The 24,691-nt window shown below is 41.8% G+C and overlaps 1 protein-coding gene across 1 annotated transcript in view; it reads right to left on the bottom strand.

The window, feature by feature from the left end:
• The window catches only part of NTRK1 (neurotrophic receptor tyrosine kinase 1), a 120,625-nt gene that overhangs the window by 61,340 nt on the left and 34,594 nt on the right, over positions 1–24,691 (bottom strand). The window contains exons 2-4 of the mRNA XM_069728778.1: positions 14,600–14,674; positions 13,655–13,726; positions 3,612–3,680 (exon numbers count right to left, since the gene is read on the bottom strand). Of these exons, the coding sequence (XP_069584879.1) occupies positions 3,612–3,680; positions 13,655–13,726; positions 14,600–14,674 (216 nt within the window). The remainder of the gene's footprint in view (positions 1–3,611; positions 3,681–13,654; positions 13,727–14,599; positions 14,675–24,691) is intronic.

The following is a 24,691-nucleotide window of genomic DNA, read 5'->3' as shown; positions in this document are numbered from 1 at the left end:
TCCGGAAGCATTGAAAGAGCCAGACGTTGTCCAGCCAGAACCAGAAGTTATTCAACCCATACAGGTTCAACCAGTAAAGGAAAAAGAAGAGGAAGTGTATCACACCTGTATAGGAGACTTTCCCAAAACCCTACTAACATACCATGGTGCAGTAGTGGTTCCCATGGTGGCCTTTTACCCAACACCAAACCCAATACCAGAAGTCCCAAGACAGGAAGAGGCTGACCCCGTACTACAGGAGGTTCCAGGCCAGGAAGAACAGATTCCTGGTCAGAGTAATCCCATTCACGGTGGACTTGCCAACTCCATAGTCGTGGAATTATCTTTAGCAGAGCGGGCAGATACTACATCCGCAGTAGACAGTAGTACACCACATGAAGAGACACCGCTATTACGTAGATCACAGCGTAGTACCCAGGGTCAATTACCGGCCAGGTATGCAGATTACCAACTATAAAGCTCATAATGTGAATTGTATATATGTTATGCCGTATATAGTTAAACAGAAAATGTAGTATAGTCATTGTTATCAGTCTGCAACGTTTAAGCCCAGTGCCTACAGAGACTTGTCTGTATGAACTTCTTGCATATTCTTGAACTTTTTATCAGCCCGGAGGCACTAAATCAAAGCTCCGGAAAGACTGCTTTTTGAACTTTGCTCCTCGCTCTTTTTGAACTTTCTTTAGACTTTATATTGATAACTCCGTTGGAAAAATGGAGCTAAATTCCTGGACACAAAGTGCAGTGCCTTTCCTAGTACCTTCAAGGATAGAACTGTATTAATGGACGCTATTTGAAGTGACTTTGTACAGAACTATATTTTTGTTTCCTCGAGTGGTTTTTGTAACTTTTCATTTTTAAGACTCTGTACATATTAATTGTTATTTCAAAATGTTATTGTCCCACAGTCCCGGAGTACTGTTCTTAACTAAGGGGGAATGTGGCACCCCTAGGGGTATTTGCCACAAAAATAGTTACTGACAGTAAATGCAAATACTAAAATAGCAAGACTGCACTACCACCTCCGGCCAGAAGGGGGAGCTCCAGAGACTCCCCTTGATCCATTCTGGTCTGAGAGAAGAACTGGCAGTTGGGCTAAGGAGCTGAAAGTGAGAGGTCATACAGTTGAATCTCTAACAGCCCTGTGACTGTTACCAGGCCTAAATCACCGGCCTGAGGAGAAGAGGGATAGAGAAAAAGGACATTGTGAGAACCGGGTAGCATTAATCACTACCCAGAACAGGCGCAAAGACGGATACCGGATCCGTGGCTGTATTCATTACATATAATACAGCAACCGGAAAAACGTGAGGTGATATCAGCTTCACTAGGGTCGGACGCAGCAACAGACACAGAGTTCAGCGGTACTCCTGAAGGGGGTAAGCCGATAAAAGGACTCGGGTCGCCCGTCGAACCAGGACCCGGAGGGGACAGATTGGGCCGGCAGCCAGTTCACATACAGCAGCAGGGCCACACAGATATTGCGTACAATAAGAGGCGAAGACCCCGGCAGGGTCAAAGTAACTCAGAGTTCCCATACAGACTCCGGTGACAGGACTGGTTGTAAATCCTTTTTTGTTAAAGTAAACTGGTTAAACGTTTCAGTGCCTCAGTCTTTCATTTGGACAATAGCCATCTATCCAGGATTGGGATCATCACCGCTGGGAGAACCTGCTGCTGATCAAGTAAGTGCCTGTTCCCTCACGATACCCTTTACACTGTGCATTGCCTGAGGCCACAGCACCGGGTCAAGCCACCCGTGACATCCCCCTCAACAGACAGACCCCATTGGTCCGGTGCTGGGTACCCCGGTCTCTTGGGCGTCACAGGTTTCTCTTCATCATGGAGATTATTCTGCGATCATCCACCACTTCTTCCGTGGGCGCCCAGGTCTTTTTGCATTGATGAGTTCACCAGTGCTTTCTTTCTTTTTCAGGATGTAACAAACTGTAGATTTTGCCACTCCTAATATTGTAGCAATTTCTCGGATGGGTTTTTTCTGTTTTCGCAGCTTAAGGATGGATTGTTTCACCTTCATGGAGTGCTCCTTTGACCGCATGTTTACTTCACATCAACAACTTTCAAATGCAAGCACCACACCTCAAATCAACTCCAGGCCTTTTATCTGCTCAATTGATAATGACATAACGAAGGGATTGCCCACACCTGTCCATGAAATAGCCTTGGAGTCAATTGTCCAATTACTTTTGGTCCCTTTAAAAACAGGGTGGCACATGTTAAGGAGATGAAACTCCTAAACCCTTCATCCAATTTTAATGTGGATACCCTCAAATGAAAGCTGAAAGTCTGAACTTCAACTGCATGTGAATTGTTTTGTTTAAAACTCATTGTGGTAATGTCTTTAACCAAAATTAGAAAAATGTTGTCTCTGTCCAAATATATATGGACCTAACTGTATTTAATATATTGTCACAATATGCTCACAAAACCATTGACAGGCTGCAATTCATGTCACAGCCTGTGATTAGCTTGACATAGACACAAAAAGCATAAACATCTCCTGACAGAGTATCATGAAAAGGGGTGGTCATCTTGGGATATATAAATCTAAAAATCTAAAAAGGAAAACTCAGGAAGGACACCTATGTACTGTATCTAGTTATGCATTCCTTCAACATAACAGGTTGTGAGCTTATATCTTGAAAGATCATGGTTGAATTCTATTTCCTGGTGCCCATGGTGGTTCAGACAGAAGACAATTACTTCTTCATACCAGCATCATGAATTGTATAGATTCTTATTTTGGAGAAGTCATAAAAAGGGCTACAAATTATTCTTAAAAGGAATCTAGCTGGATAAAAAAATAATTAAGTAATAATACTCCCTCTCATATGGTCCATCTGGTCTCTACTCCTTGGTTCTTTATACACCTGACGTGGCAGTTTAGTAGAGTTGACCTTGGTAGTCCATAGTAACTAGACAAGAGCCTTACAAACCTCCATCTCTTAATGGGCCGTCTTAAGTGTGTTGCACCATAAAGATGACATTGCACTGGGTTTACTAATCAGAAGAGGCAAACCATGGCCTTCATTAGATCATGGTTTTGTAAATATTATTTCTTAACTTTACCACTTAGCCAATCACTAACCCACACTTAGCCAGTGAGTGGCCAAGTGGGCATTTTCATTTATTTTTAATGTGTCAAGACAAGACCAGAAAGTTGAGACCAGTAATAACCAGGTAAGCTAGACATGTGGAGGGTCACCAATTTATTTTTTTATCTTTAAAACACTTGTGTCCCTTTTGAATATCACTTTGGCATATACATGTATTGTAAAATGCTGTCTCGAAATAGTAATTACTATTAGTATGTGCTACCGAGCAGCAACAACAATGAAAACATGTTGTCTACAGATGGGTGTCTCCAATTTGGCCGATAACCTGGGTCATGTTTCATGGATCTTTAAAGGGGTTATATGTCTTACAGGATAGTCACCCATAGATGGCACTGGAGACAACATTATTTTTTTTTTTTGAGAGGAGAGTTCTTAAATTCCTCATGTATTTCAAGGAAAAACATTACCCTTTAGATCACAAACAAAAGGCTTCAAAGACAGTAGTAATTTTGGTAAGAAAAACGGTTGACCTACAGCTCTTGTAGAGGGAGACCATGAAATGTCCTCCAAGACAGGGACACCAGTGAATTTGATGACAGGTTACTGTTGAAAGAAGACAGAAAAACCATTAGGTTAAATGAGACCCCAAAGCACATGTGTTTTTCTGTGACGACACAGAAGACAAAAGAGTTGTCAACAACCCAAGGAAGAAGAAGGTTAAAGGGCGAAGAGTTGGGTTCATCAAAACACACGACTGCTTGTGTTGGATCCAAAACAATACAATGACCTCTTGATAGATGCCAGAATTTCCAATCTATGTGTACTATCATGGGATCTTCTATACCACTGAATACTTATGCAAGAATATTTTTAGTAATTTAAAAAACAAATTGTGAATATGATACTTTTTATGGAGGAGAATATCTGATTCGTTAGTAAGGTGTAGTAAAATGTTACTTTTACCAATACTTCAATTTTAATCCAAGTCAACTGACCAATTTCAAGTTTTATCAAATTTTTCCTTTTTTTAATATATTTTTGTTTATGCTTTTGTGGGTTTTTTCCACGTTCTTTCAAATAAATGACGACAGATCCAAACAAGTGTAAAAAAAAATCCTCGGCATGTGCCTCGATTTGCAGGCAGATTTCCACGCAGCCCTGGGTAGTGTGGATGGATACATTTCAGCTCTTGTCAGGTCAATGATTGTCCACAGGGGAGTAAAAATGAGTGCTCGCTGTCAGTCCCCACACTGAGTCCCCGCTGTACCCAGCTGCCGAGAGATTGTATTTTGCTGTAAGCATTGATTTCAGCAAACAAGACATCTGACTGGAATCACTTTTCACTGTCACTTATGACTCTCGAGATGAGGTGTAACACCTGACAAAACAGTGTCAAAAATCGGACAGCAATTTAAAAAAAAATTAAAAACAAGAAAATGTAAAAATTAAAATAATCAAATATTTTGTATTGAACAAAATAATATTTTTTTTTATGTTTTTTTACTATTATACATTTTTTTAAATAGTCTTTTTTTTACATTTTCATCCTTTGTTTATTCTCTGCATCACATTTTCTTTTAAGTTTTACACTTTATGACATGCCTTGTAACAAAAATTCTTGAAAAAAAACCTGAAAATTATTATTGTTTTCTAAAAAAATTCACATGAAACTAAAAGGGAATGTTTTGCCACAACAAAGAAAGTGCATTAAGTTAATTATATCTAAAATTAACTTTTTAATGCATTTATATATACTGTATATATATATATATATATATATATATATATATATATATATATATATATATATATATACACTGCTTAAAAAAATAAAGGGAACACTAAAATCCCACATCCTACATATCACTGAATGAGATATTCCAGTTGTAAATCTTTATTCATTACATAGTGGAATGTGTTGAGAACAATAAAACCTAAAAATGATCAATGTAAATCACAACTAATATCCCACGGAGGTCTGGGGTTGAAATGATGCTCAAAATCAAAGTGCAAAATGAAGTTACAGGCTGACCCAACTTCAGTGGAATTGCCTCAAGACAAGAAAATGATGCTCAGTAGTGTGTGTGGTCTCCACGTGCCTGTATGATCTCCTTACACAGCCTGGGCATGCTCCTGAAGAGCCGGCGGATGGTCTCCTGAGGGATCTCCTCCAAGACCTGGACTAAAGCATCTGCCAACTCCTGGACAGTCTGTGGTGCAATGTGACGTTGGTAGATGGTACAAGATATGATGTCCCAGATGTGTTCAATCGGATTTAGTTCTGGGAACGGGCGGGCCAGTCAATAGCTTCAATGCCTTCATCTTGCAGGAACTGCTGACACACTCCAGCCACATGAGGTCTGGCATTGTCCTGCATTAGGAGGAATCCAGGGCCAACCGCACCAGCATATGGTCTCACAAGGGGCCTGAGGATCTCATCTCGGTACCTAATGGCAGTCAGGCTACCTCTGGCGAGCACATGGAGGGCTGTGCGGCCCTCCAAAAAATGCTACCCCACACTATTACTGACCCAGTGCCAAACTGGTCATGCTGAAGGATGTTGCAGGCAGCAGATTGCTTTCCACTGCGTCTCCAGACTCTGTCACGTCTGTCACATGTGCTCCGTGTGAACCTGCTTTCATCTGTGAAGAGCACAGGGCGCAGTGGCAAATTTGCTAATCCTGGTGTTCTGTGGCAAATGCCAAGCATCCTGCACAGTGTTGGGCTGTGAGCACAACCCCCATCTATGGACTTCAGGCACTCAGACTATCCTCATGGAGTCGGATTCGAACCGTTTGTGCAGACACATGCACATTTGTGGCCTGCTGGAGGTCATTTTTTCAGGGCTCTGGCAGTGCTTCTCCTGTTCCTCCTTGCACAAAGGCTGAGGCAGCAGTCCTGCTGCTGGGTTATTGCCCTCCTATGGCCCCCTCCACATCTCCTGGTGTACTGGCCTGTCTCCTGGTAGTGCCTCCAGCCTCTGGACACTACGCTGACAGACACAGCAAACCTTCTTGCCACAGCTTGCATTGTTGTGCCATCCTGGATGAGCTACACTACCTGAGCCACTTGTGTGGGTTGTAGAGTCCGTCTCATGCTACCACGAGTGTGAAAGCACAACCAACATTCAAAAGTGACCAAAACATCAGCCAGGAAGCATTGGTACTGAGATGTGGTCTGTGATCCCCACCTGCAGAACCATTCCTTTATTGAGTGTGTCTTGATAATTGCCAATCATTTCCATCTGTTCTATTTGCACAACAGCATGTGAAATTTATTGTCAAATTGCTTCTGAAGTGGACAGTTTGATTTCACAGAAGTTTGATTTACTCTGAGTTATATTCTGTTGTTTAGATGTTCCCTTTATTTTTTTGAGCAGTGTATAAATACATACAGTGGCATGTAAAAGTTTGGGCACCCCTGGTCAAAATTATGTTTATTGTGAACAGTTAAGCAAGTTGAAGATGAAATGATCTCTAAAAGGCCTAAAGTTGCAGATGACACATTTCCTTTGTATTTTAGACAAAAGCAAGCAACTGTTAGCAAAGTCCTAATTTTAATTATTTGAATCAAGAAAAATAAATGCGGTTTGAGTAACTTAAATTAGCATGGGTTTTGACACATTAAAAAAAAAGCTACATCTCAGAAAAATATGTCTTTGTACTGTGTTAGCCAGCAGATATAAAAATTATTTTTAGAAGAATATTTTTCAAAGCTACATCTAAACGTTTATGTTTTTGATATTTTTTTTACTTTTTATGCTTTTATTTTATCAAATGTATGACATATTTTGATCATAATGTAAAAGATAAAAGTGTGTTCAGATTTTTTGTGAGTATCTATATTTAATATTAGGATTGTGCCCAAATAATAAAGTACAAAACAAATTCTGATTTTTGTGTATTACGGTATATTTTTAGAGGACAATTCTGATATTACTGCTTTTTTTCTAGCTTTTTAGTTAAAATAAAAAAAAATGAAAAATAGAAATCACAAATAATTTGACCTTTCTTCTTTTTGGGATGAGAGGCCCTGCTGATTGATGATAGTAAAATACTGAGACTCCCCTCCTATGAGGAATTCGATACCTACAATAACATTTGGCTTGGCAGAAGATTTACATCACAGAAACCCTTTGTTTGAGATGGTGGAGGAAGCTGAAGTCGATAACTTAGTGGGTTGTCCAGCAGAGATCTGACAGATCGGACATGGTGTTTATGTTCTCGTAATAATATATAATAATGGGTATGTGGGCCTAACTTCCAAGAAAATAAAAGGATCAGTCGTTGACTTTCCAGTTGCCTGATATTTTTGTCCCTCTGTTATGTGAGTTTCTATACACATCATATGGTTGGTGAGTACTGTCAAAATTGGTGGGTTGAGACAACTTTCTACTAGTGTGTATGGGAACCTTAACTCCAGATCCAAATTGGTTGACTTCTCTTTTGCCTCACAACAAATACCTGGCTCCTTCGACACTGGTACTGAGTCCTTGTCTTGTCTACTACTCATTACGATACTCTATACCTAGCTCTGCTTGTTAAACTACAAATCACTTTATCAATTGGGGTCTTGTCGGGAATAAATGCTACAGTTAGAAAGGTGCTAATATGTCTTCCTATTTGTCCAATGCTAAAGCTAATAAAGCTAAGGATATGAGGCTTTGGGTGACAAACATCAATCAAGGATTTTCTCTCCTGGGGCTACTGTGAGGAAAACGTGAGAAATTAGGATAAAAGACTGTCCACGTAACAGGTCCTTCTTCTATGGATCACCTCCTGACACGATTGGGATGCAACCCTCTTTTTCCTTATGCCTTTATAGAGTACATCATCTGGGGTTGTCTTCATGAGATAGGATCCAAAGAGGGAACAGGCCAGCTGATTACTCTGACCAAAACAAAAGGTTTGGGAAACAGAGTTGCTACATATAATAGGAAGGTTCTACATATAAAATGGAGGTGCTACATATAAAAGGGAGGTGCTATTAACCCCTTTATAACCTCGGACGTGATAGTACGTCTGAGGTCAGAACCCCCGCTTTGATGCGGGCTTTGGCGGTGAGCCCGCATCAAAGCCGGGACATATCAGCTGTTTTGAACAGCTGACATGTGCCCGCAATAGCGGCGGGTGAAACGCAGACAGCAGCATTTAACCGGAGCTTCCGGCCATCAGGCCAGAAATGAGTGCATCGCCGACCCCCGTCACATGATCGGGGGTCTGCAAAGTGACCATAGAGGTCCTTGAGACCTCTATGGTTACTGATGCTGGTTTGCTGTGTGCGCCACCCTGTGGTCGGCGCGCATAGCAAGCCTGCAATTCAGCTACATAGGGGCGATCTGATGATCGCTGCTATGTAGCAGCGCCGATCGAGTGGTGCCAGCTTCTAGCCTCCCATGGAGGCTATTGAAGCATGGCAAAAGTTTTTAAAAAAAGTAAAAAAAAAAAAAGTGAAAAAAATAAAAAAATATAAAAGTTTAAATCACCCCCCTTTCGCCCCATTCAAGATAAAACAATACAAAAATCAAACCTACACATATTTGGTATCGCCGCGACCAGAATCACCCGATCTATCAATAAAAAAAAACATTAATGTGATAGCTAAACAGTGTAGCGAGAAAAAAATTAGACAAGCCAGAATTAAGTTTTTTTAGTCGCCGCGACATTGCATTAAAATGCAATAACGGGAGATCAAAAGAATGCATCTGCACAAAAGTGGTATCAATAAAAACATCAGCTTGGAGCACAAAAAATAAGCCCTCAACCGACCCCAGATCACGAAAAATGGAGACACTACGGGTATTGGAAAATGGCACAATTTTTATTTTTTTTTAGCAAAGTTTGGAATTTGTTTTCACCACTTAGATAAAAGAGAACCTAGAAATGTTTGGTGTCTATGAACTCGTAATGACTTGGAGAATCATAATATCAGTTTAGCATTTAGTGAACCTAGCAAAAAAGCCAAACAAAAAACAAGTGTGGGATTGCACTTTTTTTTGCAATTTCACCGCACTTGGAACTTTTTTCCCGTTTTCTTGTACATGACATAGTAAAACCAATGATATCATTCAAAAGTACAACTTGTCTCACAAAAAATAAGCCCTCACATGGCCAAATTGATGGAAAAATAAAAAAGTTATGGCTCTGGGAAGGAGGGGAGCGAAAAACAAACACAGAAAAACGGAAAATTCCAAGGTCATGAAGGGGTTAAGGAGGGTGATCTTACATAAAAGTGAAATTCGTTTTCATAAGAAAATTTTTTTATCAGAGGTGGTCTTCTCAAAGAGTAGATCTTGCGGAGTGGTTTTACATTATTTGAAGTTGACATCCCTTTTAAGGAAGTTTGTCAGATGATCTTAGAAAAAAATGACATTATGGAATGGAATGACCAAATAAGAAGATATAATTTACTGTGTGTTATATAAGTATTAAGAGAAGACTTTGATATCTTCAGAACATGATGTGTACTTCAAAACAGAGCTGCCTTGACCCCAGGTTCTCTGTTTTGGTGGCTTGTAGCCAAAACCATCAAAAACAAGAACTGAAGACCCAAACATAGCAAGACGATGAGCACACGAAGAAGGCAAAAAACACAAATTTAAAAAAACTACAAAATCTAAACATAAATCCTAATCAGCCACAGATGATGGACCTTTGTAAATTGTCTGGAACCTTCACCACCTGCTTTTTATAGAGACAGGACCTTCTGAGAGTTGATGTTGGTTTTGTTTGTAACTGTTTATACTTTTGTCATTTGCAATTGACATGATGGGTCATAAATGAATAAGGTGGTAAGGATTTCCAGAGAGTTTTTTATTTGATGTCTTTCCTCCGACTCTTCATTTAACTTGTCTTCTTCATGTGTGATGAGTCGTACATCATTGCTCCAGCCAGAGGTACCATCACGGCCTTGAAAAAAATCTTATTTTCCTTATGTTCTTTGTATAGAACATCAGGGAATCCATATGTTTGAGGTTTACATTGATCTTCAAGGGATGTTTAAGTCAAAATAATGTTGAGATGGAGCATGGATTTTACATTTTGTCCTTGGAGGAACTCATTGATGCCCCAAGGAGAGTATTGAAGAGTAGGGGAAGGAAGTGACAACAGCTCTTAGCACATTCATGTTCAAATCAAAGTTGAACATTCTAACTACCTTAATACTACCCACCAAAATATTGTCTGCTATAGACAAGAATAAATCTTCCATAGTCTGGGGAACTCTTTATTTTTATTTTGCCCTAGTGTCTCAATGGCATAACTTAAGGCTCATCTCTGCCTAAAGTCCCAAAATTGGTGGGAATAGTTATTTGGATGCTAGACCATAAAACACATAATGCATGGACATGTCAGGTCTTTCAGAGTAAGAGATATTTATTGTAACCCCTCTCCACACTTGTAATTTTATGAAGGTCCTTAGCAGGAGACCCTCATTCATTAATACTCATCTATTAATGGCTGGTTGGATGATATAGATTCAAATGATCTGCTATGATCTAAACAAGTGTTCAATTTTGCAGCAGCACCCCCCTGAGAAGAAATAAAGTATTACACCGTTAATATTAAAATCAATGGGCTTTCAATGTAGTGCATTGACATGCCAAGTCTTACAGAGTGAGATTTAATTCTTTGTAGCCCCTCTCCATACTAGTAGTTAGATGAGGTTCTGCAGCGCCCCAGGGTCCTGGTCGTTGCAGTAATATCATTCTCCTCTAGGGGAAAGTGATGTTACGTTTGGAGGCCAAGAAGGATAACTGAATCCAGGTATCACAGACATGCAACACATTTCGCACTCCAGGCCACCAGGGGGAGCTCTGCTCCTATTTATTAGGGCACTCCTCACACTTAGGTAAAACTGGTTGCCTGAGGAGGAAGTTAGTTAGTTGCTGGCTGAGCTTCGCTCAGATAGTTGGTCCCTGACAGGGGTGGGATCCTGTCAGAGATTGAGACAGAAGGACACGGAGCTGTGCCTGCCCTAAGTGCGGCAGCTTCTAGAAAGAGTCACTGAAGGAGAACTGTATTGTAGAGAGGGTGAAGAAGTCGTAGCAAAGGAGTGGATATCAGAGGAGTTCTGCCCTGCACAGGCTGCCTCCTTCTGAGGCGCAGGATCCCGGTAGCCGGAAAACTGAGGGAGCAACGATCCTTTATGCCTTGCTCCAGAGACTGGCAGGACAGCTAATTTCACGTTACCTGTCCGCCCCTACACCTAGGAGGCAAGGTGGCACCCCTTAGAGGCTGGGGCATGATAGATTCCCTGTAAAACACCTCAAGCCACCGGTCATACGGGTTTGTCCTATCCATCTGGGAGACAGAGAGAGAGAGAGACATAACATCTACAACATGTCTGTGAGGACCTTATGAGATGCTTAGCAGTAAGGTACTACAACAACATGGCGCTAGAGGAAGGATACTGATTTCTACCTGGATAAGAGGACTGGACTTGCCTCTAAACCGGCCGGACTCTGTCTGCCCTGTGATATGGTGCCCTGGACTGTGGATGCTGAAGCCTTCAGTAAAGGTAAAGAGACTTTAATCTTGTGTCCTCGTTCTTCTCTGCGCCTTTCACCATCCACCATCTACACACTGGGAAGCCCTGGGGACACACTTCACCTGTGGGAAGGTATACCATCTAGCTGCCATAACATCACCCCAGCGAACCCCTTAAAGCAGCGTTGGTCACCCTGACCGAATACCACAGGTGGCGTCACGAACATATCTCTTTTAAAGACCTTTCCCTTTAACTTGGATGTCCCAAGGGCCACGGACCGGGTCAGCCACCGTGACACCCCCTTGTGAACCAAAGGACCAGTACCGAGTACCCCGCTGCCCTTGGGAGCGCTCCAGTTCCTTAACAGGAGACCCTCATGCTTTAATGCTCATCTTTTATTGGCTGGGGGTCTGACAATGGCCCCAGTGATCATCTATGATCTACAGGGGAACGTGGCAGCAAATGTTTAATTATCCTACAGCACCCCCAGAGGAGAAATTAAGTATTGCACCATTAGCAATTGAGTCAGTGGACTGTCCATGTAATGAATAGACATTCCAGGTCTTCCAGAGTGAGATTTCCACTTTGCATTCCCTCTCCACACTGGTAGGTAGACTAGGGTTCTGAACAGGAGACCCCCATTCACGAAATAATAATTAATAGCTGCTTTGTGACATAGACCTCAGTGATCATCTATAATCTGTAGAGCAATCAGGCAGCAATTGATCAATTTTCCTGCAGCACCCCCAGCATAACACCATTAATACACAATTATTGCTGGAATAAATGGGCTGCTCATGTAAGGCATGACAGTTCTTCTAGACTGAGAGATATTGTTTGCAGACCCTCACCACTCTAGTAATTAATTATATGAGGGACACCCTAATTCATTCACTTTTTAATATATATTTTATATGAAAATTGGATATCTAATACCTTTAAGTAATTACCGTAATTCATGTTATGTCCCCATGTAAACCACATAATGAAAAAAAATACTTCCATCTATACCAGGAAGGATCGGCTTTATTCCAGGGGCCGGGGGCTAAATATGGTGCCAAGAGATGCAAAAGTGCCTACCTATGAAAAACATATTCCCATCAAACTTTAAAAAAATAAAGGGCTTTTTAGTTTTATTTAATTACTTATTCAAATCACCTCATCGGTGAGAACTCCATTAGTGGCGCAGTCTGTGCCAGCAGCGCTCTCCTGCAATTAGGAGCGCTCCAGGAGAACACTTAATAACTTTGCAGAACAACAAAACAAGTGCTTAATAAGCCGTATTATTAATGATGAGGCAAAAATCTGCCAAACGAAGTACAAACCCTCCGAGAGCTCTCCAGGAGATCATCAATGGTAGGAAGTCATACGGAAAACTGGGCGTGGGGAGTCTGAAAATTATTTTACCTCCATAGATTCCATCCATAAGAACCAGATCTACAGGGAAGAGGTCCTCTTCTCTGTCTAAATCAAGAACTTGCCTATCCCTGGTAAAAGTCCATTTCCATAGCCTGTTACAGAACTGCTGTACCTCCAAAAGACAATTCCCGAATGTTTTGTTAAGGGGTTGTCTACGATGGAAAGTTCCATTTTTATGGGTTTCCTAAAATTATGGAACCAACTGGAGGAGCCCACATTCAAGTATTTAATTCCTCTGCAGCACACCCACATAAGAAATTAAGTATTACATAGTTCAGGTAAATGTATGAATATTCCAAGTCCTCCAGACCTAGAGATCTTCCAAAAAGTGACTAAGTTGGGTCAATGCCATAAGAAATATTACCCTTGTATGAGCGCCCTTTGCATGAAGGCCAGTGATTGCCTGCAGTGGTCATATGTGTAGTCACTAGAGTGCAGGGAATGTAACAGGTAAGTAGTGCCTTTTATGGTATTTTCCAGATCTTTAAACTACTCCGGTCAAAAGAATATCATGCATACCTGACAACTGTCCCAAATTTTCAGAAATGATCCTGAAATTCAAAATCACAAATTTAGGGTGTCTCTGCCTGAAACAGGTGTGGATTGTTTAAAACCCAACTAAAATGTATTTTCCTATCAATTTTACACACACAATATACATTATCACTTACATGTGAGTCATTCGAAGGTTCAGGTGAAAAGCGTCTTCGGAAATAAACTTCAACCCAGTGTTAGAAATGGTCCTGTGTGGAGAAAAGACACTGGAGTAGTCTTAAAGGCAATGTCTATTTTTTTTTATAAACACTACCAGACTTGTCGATAGGATGTGGCTGGTATTACATCTCAACTAGTGGCGAAGTTGGCAGTTCTCTCGAATTTGGCCAGTAGAATGTGCCTAATTATTCTCACCAGACCATAGAGCATACCAAGCGTTGGTAGTAAAAAAAAAAAAAAGCTAAAAAATATAAAAACCTTGTCCCAGCCATAACTTGTTCAACCAATAAGCCCTCTCTACTCTAGTCTGATCTTCAGGTGTCCTCTCCTTCATGACTAACTAAGCTTCAAAACGACATGACAATGGAGTGTGTAAAGATGTTGGGACATGGCAGACCAGATCAGGTGAACATACCAGTGTGGGGTCGGGCTACGTGTCTTTAACCCCTTTCACCTAAAATCTGGATTCTACTGAATCCAAGAATTTAATTTTAGAATTTGTTTAGAATCGATTTACTCATTTCTCAACCACATTTTGTGACTGGTACCAGTAGGAGGAGGTAGACAAAATAAAGAAACAGGATGTGGAACAATTACTTCCATATATTAACAGACAATTAATGAAAAAGTGAAGGAATGTAGACTTTGCTGACAATAAAATATGGACCTTCGAGGCTGTCTGACATCCTTTGCAAGGAAACCAGGAATGTTGGAGTGAACTTTATCTTTATCCTGGCCCTAATTATGCTCGTTTCATTCCACCCCGGGCTCAAGGTCGTGTCCCTTCTTCTCACACTTCCCGAATCATTTGTCTTACTTTCCCCTTATGGCACCAAGAGACGTTATGACAAGGAGAATTAATGTCTTTCCATCAGGAGACAAGTGTAGAATCGAGTACTCACAGATTTTTCAGCTCTCTGAAGTTCTTCATGTCCATCCGAGTTAGGTTCAACAAGTCCTTTTGGTTCTCGATCACACTGTTGGATAGGACACAAACGTCAATCAAGATGTAAGCATTCCCAGAGGGAGAAGACAAAAACGTTCTCAGTACTTCAATGGCTACGCTACAATGTCACTACTAGACTGGGTCATTATGTTCTAATGCTTCACTGGGCAAAACCCTTTGCCTCTTGTTGACCCCTTCAATCTCGCGGACAATAATTGTGGTGGGGTCGGTCATTGGTAGAAAGACGCCCTCCCAAAATATTTGGTATTTGAGCTGTGATAAATTTCAGATATATCAGACCAAGAAAACTTGTAGCCACATACATTTGAGCTCAGTTTAAAATTTTTTTTTTTTTAAAAATAGACAATTTATTTGTAGAATTTTTAGTGGTCATTATCTATTTATATCTATAGTGCCAACATATTCTAAAATATTTTACAAGTTAAGCCTCTCAATACGTTTTTGCAATGTCAGTCATATCCTTTATCTAAAAAGCAAAACTAGCAATCTTGCAATATTCACACTGGGTAATGAGGCTTTTTTAGACTTTTTAGAGTTTTCAGCAGACTCTTTACCAGCAAATGCAGGATTACAATGACTGATAGCACCTCTATGCACAGCTGAGAACACCTGATCCACCAATCACACTAGGTGATGTTACAGCTCCTCCTTCTCCCCCTCCCTTTGCCGACACCTTTTCACAAGCTCATTAGATGCTTCAATACAGGTCAGTCTATTGCTGCTAATGTACATGTGAATTTCCTGTGAGAACAGGAAACATGAATGTAGAATAGATCCCAGTGGCCACTGTGAAAATTGCAAGATTTTCCTTTTTTTTTTTAATACTGATCATTATGTGAACAAAACTGTCAAAATATATATTTTCTTTGCATAAAAACCAAATTTAAGTATTTTACTAAACATTTCCTTTAAAGAGGGCCTGTCAACTTTACTATTTTAGTAAAAACGTGTTTTCCCTATAAAAAAGCAATAAAAAACTATTCTTCATTTTGCTGTTGCTCTCTAACTTACCATTTCCCTTGTCAAAAAGTGTGTCCCTACACTCTACACACTCTAGTATGATCGGTTTTGGTCACACAGTGACAGAGTATATTGATTACATACCAAATTAACTAGGGATTGGTAAATCCCTAATATCAACATATATCGAGAAGGCATAAAACAGCAATTACATAGTACAGACAACTAAGAAAAGATGCTACAGAGTTGTTATATTATAGAAAAGATTTGTAAGTACTAAAGAGATGTAAGGAGAGTTGAGAGGTCCAATTTAAGTATTCCTTGAAGGAATTGTCCAGAACTCCCTCTTGAAGGAAATTACACTCAGCCAATCACTGATTGAGGCGGATCTCCACTGCAACCATTGATTGGCTAAACTAGAGGGACCAGGAAGCAGAAAGCAGAGGAGTGTCTGATCAGGATTAGGAGGGATCAGAGGAGTATTTTTATAGTATTCTGAGCCTTTTCAGACAAAGCTGTTATAGGGGCTCTGTGACTGGAAGCCTGGCAGCACTTTATAAGGCTTCTATGGGCAGGCTTAGTGTTAGCCTCACTGTCTACTAGATTCCAAGGTTTGCCCTGGCTTTCACCCTCTAACCCCTGAACATAAATCTAGACTTAGAAAGGAACTCCTGGGTTGGGGCCATGGAGTAGCCGCTGGCCGGTTTAGAAAGCTAGCAGAAAAAAGTATCATCAATAGAGGTCGTTACCAGAAGATCAAGGTCAGGGACAGAATTGGAACAAACAGAGGTTAAAACCAGGAATCAATACTAACAGCACATAAGCAGAGGACAAGGATGTGGACCAGGTTAAGCAGAACTTATAACTGGCACTAGAAACAGGGAGCTGGGAATTTACATAGTGAGAGCCTTGCCCAATGCTCATAGAAAAGAGTTAATAAGAACAATGTTCGGGATTAGACACCAAGTTCCCTGGCTGAACAGCACCACAAGTCAAAGAAATCAAATAGAACAATTGTACTGATGCGGCACCATTTGACGTGTGCGACGACAGCACGAAAATGCAAAATTTTGCATTTCCGTGCGGTCGCCGAACACGTCAAATCGCCGCATGTGGATGCATCCGCATACAATGCATGACCCTGTGTACCCAATGTGAAAGATAGGTACGCAGGGAAATGCAGGACGCTTACAGAAGTAGGCGGAGCTTCAGGGAGGAAGAAGGGAGGAAATACACAGCCATCCGCAGCCCTCCTGAACGCAAATGTGAAACCAGCCTTACATAGTCACCTTTATAAAAGACTCTGGTCCACAGACTCAATTAATCAGTCAGACTCTAACCTCTACAACATGGGCGAGACCAAAGAGCTTTATAAGGATGTCTGGGACAAGATCATAGACCTGCACAAAGCTGAAATGGGCTATAAAACCATAAGTAAGATGTAACACCCCAGGTAACCGGTTGTTACAGTGATGTTGCCTTCCTTTTGGGGAGGGTGATGTCATGCCTGGAGGCAAGGAGGATTCCCTTTAACAGGTAATACACCTACATGCAACACATTCTGAATCCAGGCCAGAAGGGGGAACTCTGAACCCAGATTCAAGGGAGCTTCTCCCAGATATAGATATTCTGGTCTGGAGGAGGAGTTAGGGAGTTGGTGTTGGGGAGTAGTTGAGAGAAGTTGGAGGAGAGAGGAGTGTGAGCAGAGAGTGGGGCTGTGCAGGCACGTGTGGTGCTGCAGCTTCAGGATGGAAGAGAACCAGATGGGTTGCATTGAAAGCAAGTGTGAGAGGGGAGAAGCAAAAGAGTTCGGAGGGGAACTGTGACCGGGCATCTTCTGAGCTGAAGCGCAGAAACAGGGCACCAGGAGCCCGAGGCTGTGTAGTACTTCACATCCCACAGGAGAACCAGAGGGCAGGAAACTTTATGTAGTCTGTCCGCACCCACACCCGAAGGTGCAGCAGTACACAGAGCCCAGGTCATGATAGAGACCCTGTAAAAAGGCTTGTATTGCCCACCATATGGGTACTGTCCCAGGACAGGAGAGAGAGGAACTTGTAAGGGAGCCACAGGCAGCAAGGACCTCGCATAAGAGTGCGAGAAGGAAGGCCTACAAACCTCACCTGGGAGAGGGATCCACCATTGCCTTCAGGCCGGTCGGACCACACCAACACCTGTTGCTGGTACCCTGGACTGAGACTGGCTATCATCAGTAAACCAGGTAAAGATACTACAACCCTGTTTCCTCGGTTTATTCTGGCACCACGCCATCCTTGCCCAATACACCGGGAGCCCTGGGGACCCGGCTTCCCCTGTGGAAAGCGATACCATCTTTGCTTCAGTGCCATCACCCCCAGGGGACTCCTTTTAAGCAGCGTTGGTCACCCCTGACCAAGTACCACAGGTGGCGTCACCAACTTCTATTACTTTACAAATCCCTTTAAAGACTATCCCCTTTTACTTGGGCGCCCAGAGCCATGGACCGGGTTGCTGCCACCGTGACCACCCCTTTAATAACAACTGGACCTGGTACCGAGTATCCCCACGGCCCTGGCAGGTGTTCCAAAAATTCTGGGTGAGAAGGAGACAATTGTTGGTGCAATAGTAAGAAAATGGAAGAAATACATAATGACTGTCAATTGACATCGATCTGGGGCACCATGCAAAATCTCACCTCGTGGGGTATCCTTGATCATTAGGAAGGTGAGAGATCAGCCTAAAACTACACAGGGGGAACTTGTTAATGATCTTCAGGCAACTGGGACCACAGTCACCAAGAAAACCATTGGTAACACATTACGCCATAAAGTTTTAAAAGCCTGCAATACCTGCAAGGTCCCCCTGCTCAAGCAGGCACATGAGCAGGCCTGTCTAAAGTTTGCCAATGAACAACTGGATGATTCTGTGAGTGATTGGGAGAAGGTGCTGTGGTCATATGAGACAAAAATTAAAGTCTTTGGCATAAACTCAACTCGCCGTGTTTGGAGGAAGAGAAATGCTGCCTGTGGTGAAATATGTGTTCATATATCTATATGTGTGTAGTGACATATGTCTAGGGTTATATGTGTGACTAGTGATAATGTAACATCTGTCCTGAAGGCAAGTCGCACCTAGGTGTTAATAGGTACTTCCTTGGGACTAGTAGAAATTGTGTCTCCATATCTCACCAGGAGGTCTAGCTAGGGCCAATAAGGGTAACATTTGGCACCTCCTAGGTCTTGGAGGGGAGATGCTAATTGCGGCCTGAGGGTATCTATTCCTGAGAACCTTTTCACAAGTGTCTCAAGAGAAAAATAATATATTCATTAGCAGCGTGGCCGTGGCCAATCAGAAAGCCAGCAATTATGATATTAACCTGAGGGGCCGGTCTAGAAACCTGACCTCCAGACCAAAGTTATAGATTTAGGCTGCAGACAGAGAATTGTGTTCACATGATGGGGGCAGCCTGAGAAGCTGGTGTGATCCAATCTACATTCGTCCTACCCTCAGGGAGTAGAAGCAACTACCAGTTAGATAATTTCTGTAAGTTCTCCTCTTTATTTTATACTGTTTTGCATAAGTTGTATGTCTTTTTATTATCATATTTTTATACCTTGTTCGTATTGTAAGCACTGACCCTTTTGTTATTAAAGTATAAAACTTTAACAAGTTGAACCTTGAATGTTCTAAAAGAATCCATAGCCTAAGGTGTGTGAGCCTTATGAGTGATAGACATTACTAGTATTATTAGTTCCGGGACTCATTGCCCGTGTATTCGGTGAGTGGTGGCAGCATGTATGAGCGGATGTGTGGCCTGGGTTGGTGCGTGATTTATGCTCCCATTACAGCATAGGACAGAGGTTGAATGCTGGACTGAGAGTGGGGAGATAGATTAACCCTTGCAGGCACAACCCCAAGTCATGTGTGAGAGCAGGCACGACACGAATAACTGACACCACGGAGAAGGGATCTGTGACACTGCCTATGACCCAATGAACACAGTCCCCACTGTCAAGCATGGAGGTGGAAACATTATGTTTTGAGGGTGTTTCTTTGCTGAGGGCAAAGGACTACTTCACCGAATCAATGGGAGAATGGATGGAGCCATGTACTGTAAAATCCTGAGTGCCAACCTCCTTCCCTCTGCCAGGACATTAAAAATGGGTCGTGGCTGGGTCTTCCAGCAAGACAATGATCCAAAACATACAGTCCAGGCAACAAAGGAGAGGCTTAAAAAGAAGCACATTAAGGTCATGGAGTGTCTCCTCAAACCATTTTCTTCAATAGTCTCCTAACACTCCTCCCCCGTTCCTTATACTGTTTCCGCACTCATCTATCCCTCACTCCCCATACTGTCTCCAGACCCATCTCCACCTTACGCCTCATACTGTGTCGTCACTTATGCGGCCCTCTCGCTCCCCAAACTGTGTCCTCAAATATCTTCCCCTCACTTGCTCCCCATACTGTCTCCACATAAACTCCTTACCCTTGGCCCCATATTGTGCATACATTCCACCCACCCTCTCTCCCCATACTGTGAACTCAAATTTTTACCCATCCCCCAATTACAATACATTTTTGTTGTCTTCAGCTCCATTGGAGCACTTACAAGTTACAACACCAAACTTGTGTCGGTCTTCAGCTCCATTGGAGCACTTACAAGTTACAACACCAAACTTCTGTTGCCTATGTAGCGCCGAGGAGGGAGCTCAGCACATGAGCTGATCATGCTGCTGATGTTGCCTTGACCGACAAGTGCCAATGGTCAGGGCTTTAGTTGTACTGCAAGTACAATTGATCACTGGGAGCCAATACCCTGCACTCTCTCAGAGCTGGCTGTCTGCTTGACAGCTGTCTTAAGAGAACGTCCGACTCTCACTACGGGGGGCAGCAAAATGCAGATGCCAGGGAGACATCTTGGACCGTCAAATCAAGTGCCCTGATGGCACCGCCCAGCCAGCTGCACCCAGGGCAAATTCCCTGACACTCCCCTTCTAGATACGCCCCTGACTTACGAGACTCCATTATCCTAGATTCTTCATTCATAGACCACATGAGCCTCCAACCTGGCTCACTTGGCTGTAAATGAGTCAAACCTAAATGACTCGGAAAAAAAAATTTCTCAACCCCAAAAGGCTGAGTATTTCAAAAAGAAAAATAATCCATGTGGCAATAAGTGACTAGTAGAAAAAAAAAATCATACTCACGAAATTGTACAATACAACTCCTATTCTGTGAGAAAGATGTAAAATATCTGAAAACTGGCCCAGAGTCTTGTCTTCAAACATCAGCCCTATAAATCCTGCACTTTGATGTACAATGATTATTTTTGAGTTTATTAAGACAAAGCACATTGCCTTAATGCAGGGCCACCCACTCACAAAACTCCAGTCAGGAACTCCAGTGAAGGCCACCTGAACTTCGTTTCTCCCCTCGAGAGTTCACAGCTGCAAGATCATTGGCCAGTCACTGGCTCAAAACAAAAATCCTTTGAAGGTTCCCGAGAGGGGTATTGTGAAATAACATTAATAAATAACCAGTTTAGGAAGAATATAATTCTGCTCAGGCTGAGGCGGTAGAAGTCACATCTGTAGGAACCTTAGGTGATGAGATTAACGCTCTACAATCAGGAGGGACAGTAGGTTGTTTAACTCTTGCCATCTAATTTTTGTATAAACATCTGCAAAAAAAATCCCAAATTCATTTTTTTTAATGTAAATGTAATTTTTTTTTTTTTTTTTTCAAAAGGTACATTTTTTCCTTTTTGGAGATGAGGGTAAAGAAGGAGTAGAGAATTTAGGAGCTGGTTTTTGGTTCTTCTCCTCCTTGACCACTTTTTTAGGCTGCTATTTCTTGGACTTTATTTTTATAAAATCTAAAGAGTAACAAAACTCTTTTTTGTAATTGAATATAATTTGCCAAGTTCTGAATCTTTGTAATGTATTTAATTACTTTATTTTGTTTCCTTACATCTTTAATACCATGTTGAAAATGCTGGTTTATCTGCCTATCTTATGTTGTTTTTGTAGCTGATTTGAACTACAAATCTAAAGCTAAGAAAGAAATCTTCTCTGTTCCCTCCCCAACGTTCAGACAGGGAGAGTCTCTGTAAATAGTATCTGAACATTGGGGAGAAGAGAAGCTCACAGGGGAGTACGAATATTTGCTAGACCCATAGTTCAAATCAGCTTCTAAAACAGCATGAGCTAGTCAGTTAAGCCAGCACAATCAGCAAGGTCCAAAACATCACAAAGAATGATCAAAAATGAAATAAAAAAACCTTCCAGATAGTTATGTCTTCAGAGCCTAGAAGTAATTTCAGATTTATACCAGCCAGCAAGAGCCTTAAAATTTTGGCCATGTTATTAAAGATTTAAGATGGTAGGAACAAGTCTACGTATTTAGCAACTGGATAAAAAATAACCTTTATTTAGGTATGTTAAAAGCCAATTAATGGCACATATTTTAAACAAAAGAAAAAAATATATAGGAACCCTGGTGTAATTTGTGCCATATTACCGACACAGAATGGGGAAAGAAGAACAAGACAAACAACAATTAGAGACTGAACAGCACTGACAGTGCTGAAATTGCTTCCAATCCAAATGCTTCTATTATCCCAATGGGCATAGGCCAACCAATTGTATGTAACCCTCTAAAGATATGGGTATATGGATATAAATTGCACCCATTTAAATCAAGTCACACCTTACAGTTGTATCTTGACAGGTACACCTCTACAAATAATTTTGTTGAAGCTCTAAACATCAATGACCTGGGCCTCCGCTTTACCTATGAAGTGAGCAACACCAGTTTGGCGTTCTTGGACATTCGCATTGAAAGGCGTCCCAATGGTGAACTGATTACAAAGACACATAGAAAGGACACAGCCACCAATTCCCTCCTCAGGTGGGAAAGTAGTCACCCTGCCCCTCTTAAAAGAGGTATTCCCAAGGGACAATATTTCAGAGTACGTAGAAATTGTTCAAACATGAACATGTTCCAGGAACAAGCAAAGGACCTAAAAAATCGGTTCTTAGAGAGGGGATATCCAGAGGGCGTATTGAACAGAGCATATAAAGAGTCCCTGAGAAAAGAAAGAAAAGAGTTATTGACACCAAAGCCTAAACCTGAGGAAGAGAACACTATACGCTTCATTACTAGATATTCTAATGGAGTGAATCACATCAGAGAAATTTTTCAAAGACATTGGTCAATTCTTCAGATGGATAGGGACATACAGAGATACGTCCCACCGGTACCTCAGATCACATACAAAAAGGGTAGATCCCTTCGTGACAGGTTGGTTCACAGCCATTACAACTCTGGAAGCAGCTTTGGCTTAACAACAAACCAAATTAAAGGCTGTTACAGATGTGGTAGTTGCAAAAGTTGTGCTTCCATCAGACCCTCTAAAAACTTCCTAAGCAATGTCGCAGGCACCACGTACACAATTCGGCATTTTATCAATTGTCGCACAAAAGGTGTCATCTATAAGGCCACATGTGATTGTGGTTTAGAGTACGTGGGCAAAACAATAAGGGAGTTTCGCAAAAGGATTGGCGAGCACCTTTGTGACATTGCAAACAAGAGAGAAACTCCAGTGACAACCCACATAAACCTTTTCCATCAAGGTAACCGTAATAAAATCCACTTTATGGGTATTGACAAGATAGTGCCTCCACAAAGAGGGGGTGATTGGGACAAACAAATACTCCAAAAGGAGACAAGATGGATATTCATGCTAAGAACTGTACAACCCTCTGGATTGAATGAGTTACAATCATATAGTTGTTTTTTGTAAACTTATGATTATATCAATCCTAGAGGGTTGCTCTCATGCGCCAACAGTATAACATGTAATACCTGGTAGGGTTTCTGTTAGGGATAGCCTCCGTTGAGTGGGGGCGCCACATGCGCAGGATTCTAGGGTGTCAACCCCCACGACAGGTAGGGTCACCTAAATAGGGACAGTTTCTTGACAACCAACTTTGGCTACCCCTATATATATCCGAATGCCATTCAACAATTAGCCTCTGTAGATAAGGATCTTTTTTTTAGCTATCCTTTGCAGGCTTGAGGGTTCAATAGGGAAAGCTACTTTGGGACAGTCTATGTTGAGTGGGGGCGCCACATTCACAGGTTTCTCTTAGGGTGCCAACCTCCGCGATAGGTGGGTAAAAGGAGTGTAGACATACGAAAGTAGGGCATCCATAGGGTCACTGTTTCCCACGTATTATGGTGGTAGGTGCTGTCCCGCATATATGAATTCTTTCCCTGCAGGCCATATATTTTTCCTTTTTACTTTTTTTGCATTGCAGTGTTTGTTTTTAATTATATGGTTCTTGTGTCCTTGCTCGCTCTCCTCATCCTATTAACAAATGGGGTAATTGAGCATGACAGGGAAACATCCAACCTTTGTTTACCACAATAGGGGTCATTGTAATATGCTGAAAAATACATGAATCATACCAATTGGTGAACAGGATTATGTTAATGTTACATGAATTTTCCTGTTTCCAAGGTGTCAACCATGTATGCAGTATAATGAACAAAAAAAATAGCATGTGTACTGTAACAGAAATAGGCACTTTGGGGGACGACATAGCATTCGCATATGCATCTACGTCCCATTACTTCATAATGACCGGCAGGAGTTAGATCATATATCTCGCGCTACGCTCGGCCCATGTATAGTGGTGCGCATGCGCCCCACGACAGGGAATCCCAGCGCTTCACTAGTCAGGAGAGCGTCTCCTTAGGACCGGAAATACAGGGTAAGCTCATGGTGCACGTCACACACCAAGGGGCGGAGCCTATTCAACGAGACACCGAGCGAAATTTACAAATATCACAGAGGGGTGAGACCCGCGAGAGCAGCGGACGGGACTAGTATTCTCCCCTGATGAATCCATGAGGAAGAAACGCGTCGGGAGATGCTTTCCACAGCACTAAGTTTCTACACAAAGGCTTGGCACAAGGTGGACAGAGACAGAGGAATGGCTAGGGATGACCAATATGTGGTGAGATCTACCCAAACGGTATGGGTTTATTTAATACATACGGCCTCATGCATTTCAGCTCCCAA

This window comes from Ranitomeya imitator, chromosome 1 (assembly GCF_032444005.1).
Source record: "Ranitomeya imitator isolate aRanImi1 chromosome 1, aRanImi1.pri, whole genome shotgun sequence".
Classification (NCBI taxonomy): domain Eukaryota; kingdom Metazoa; phylum Chordata; class Amphibia; order Anura; family Dendrobatidae; genus Ranitomeya; species Ranitomeya imitator.
This window is presented reverse-complemented; position numbering and strand designations above follow the sequence as displayed.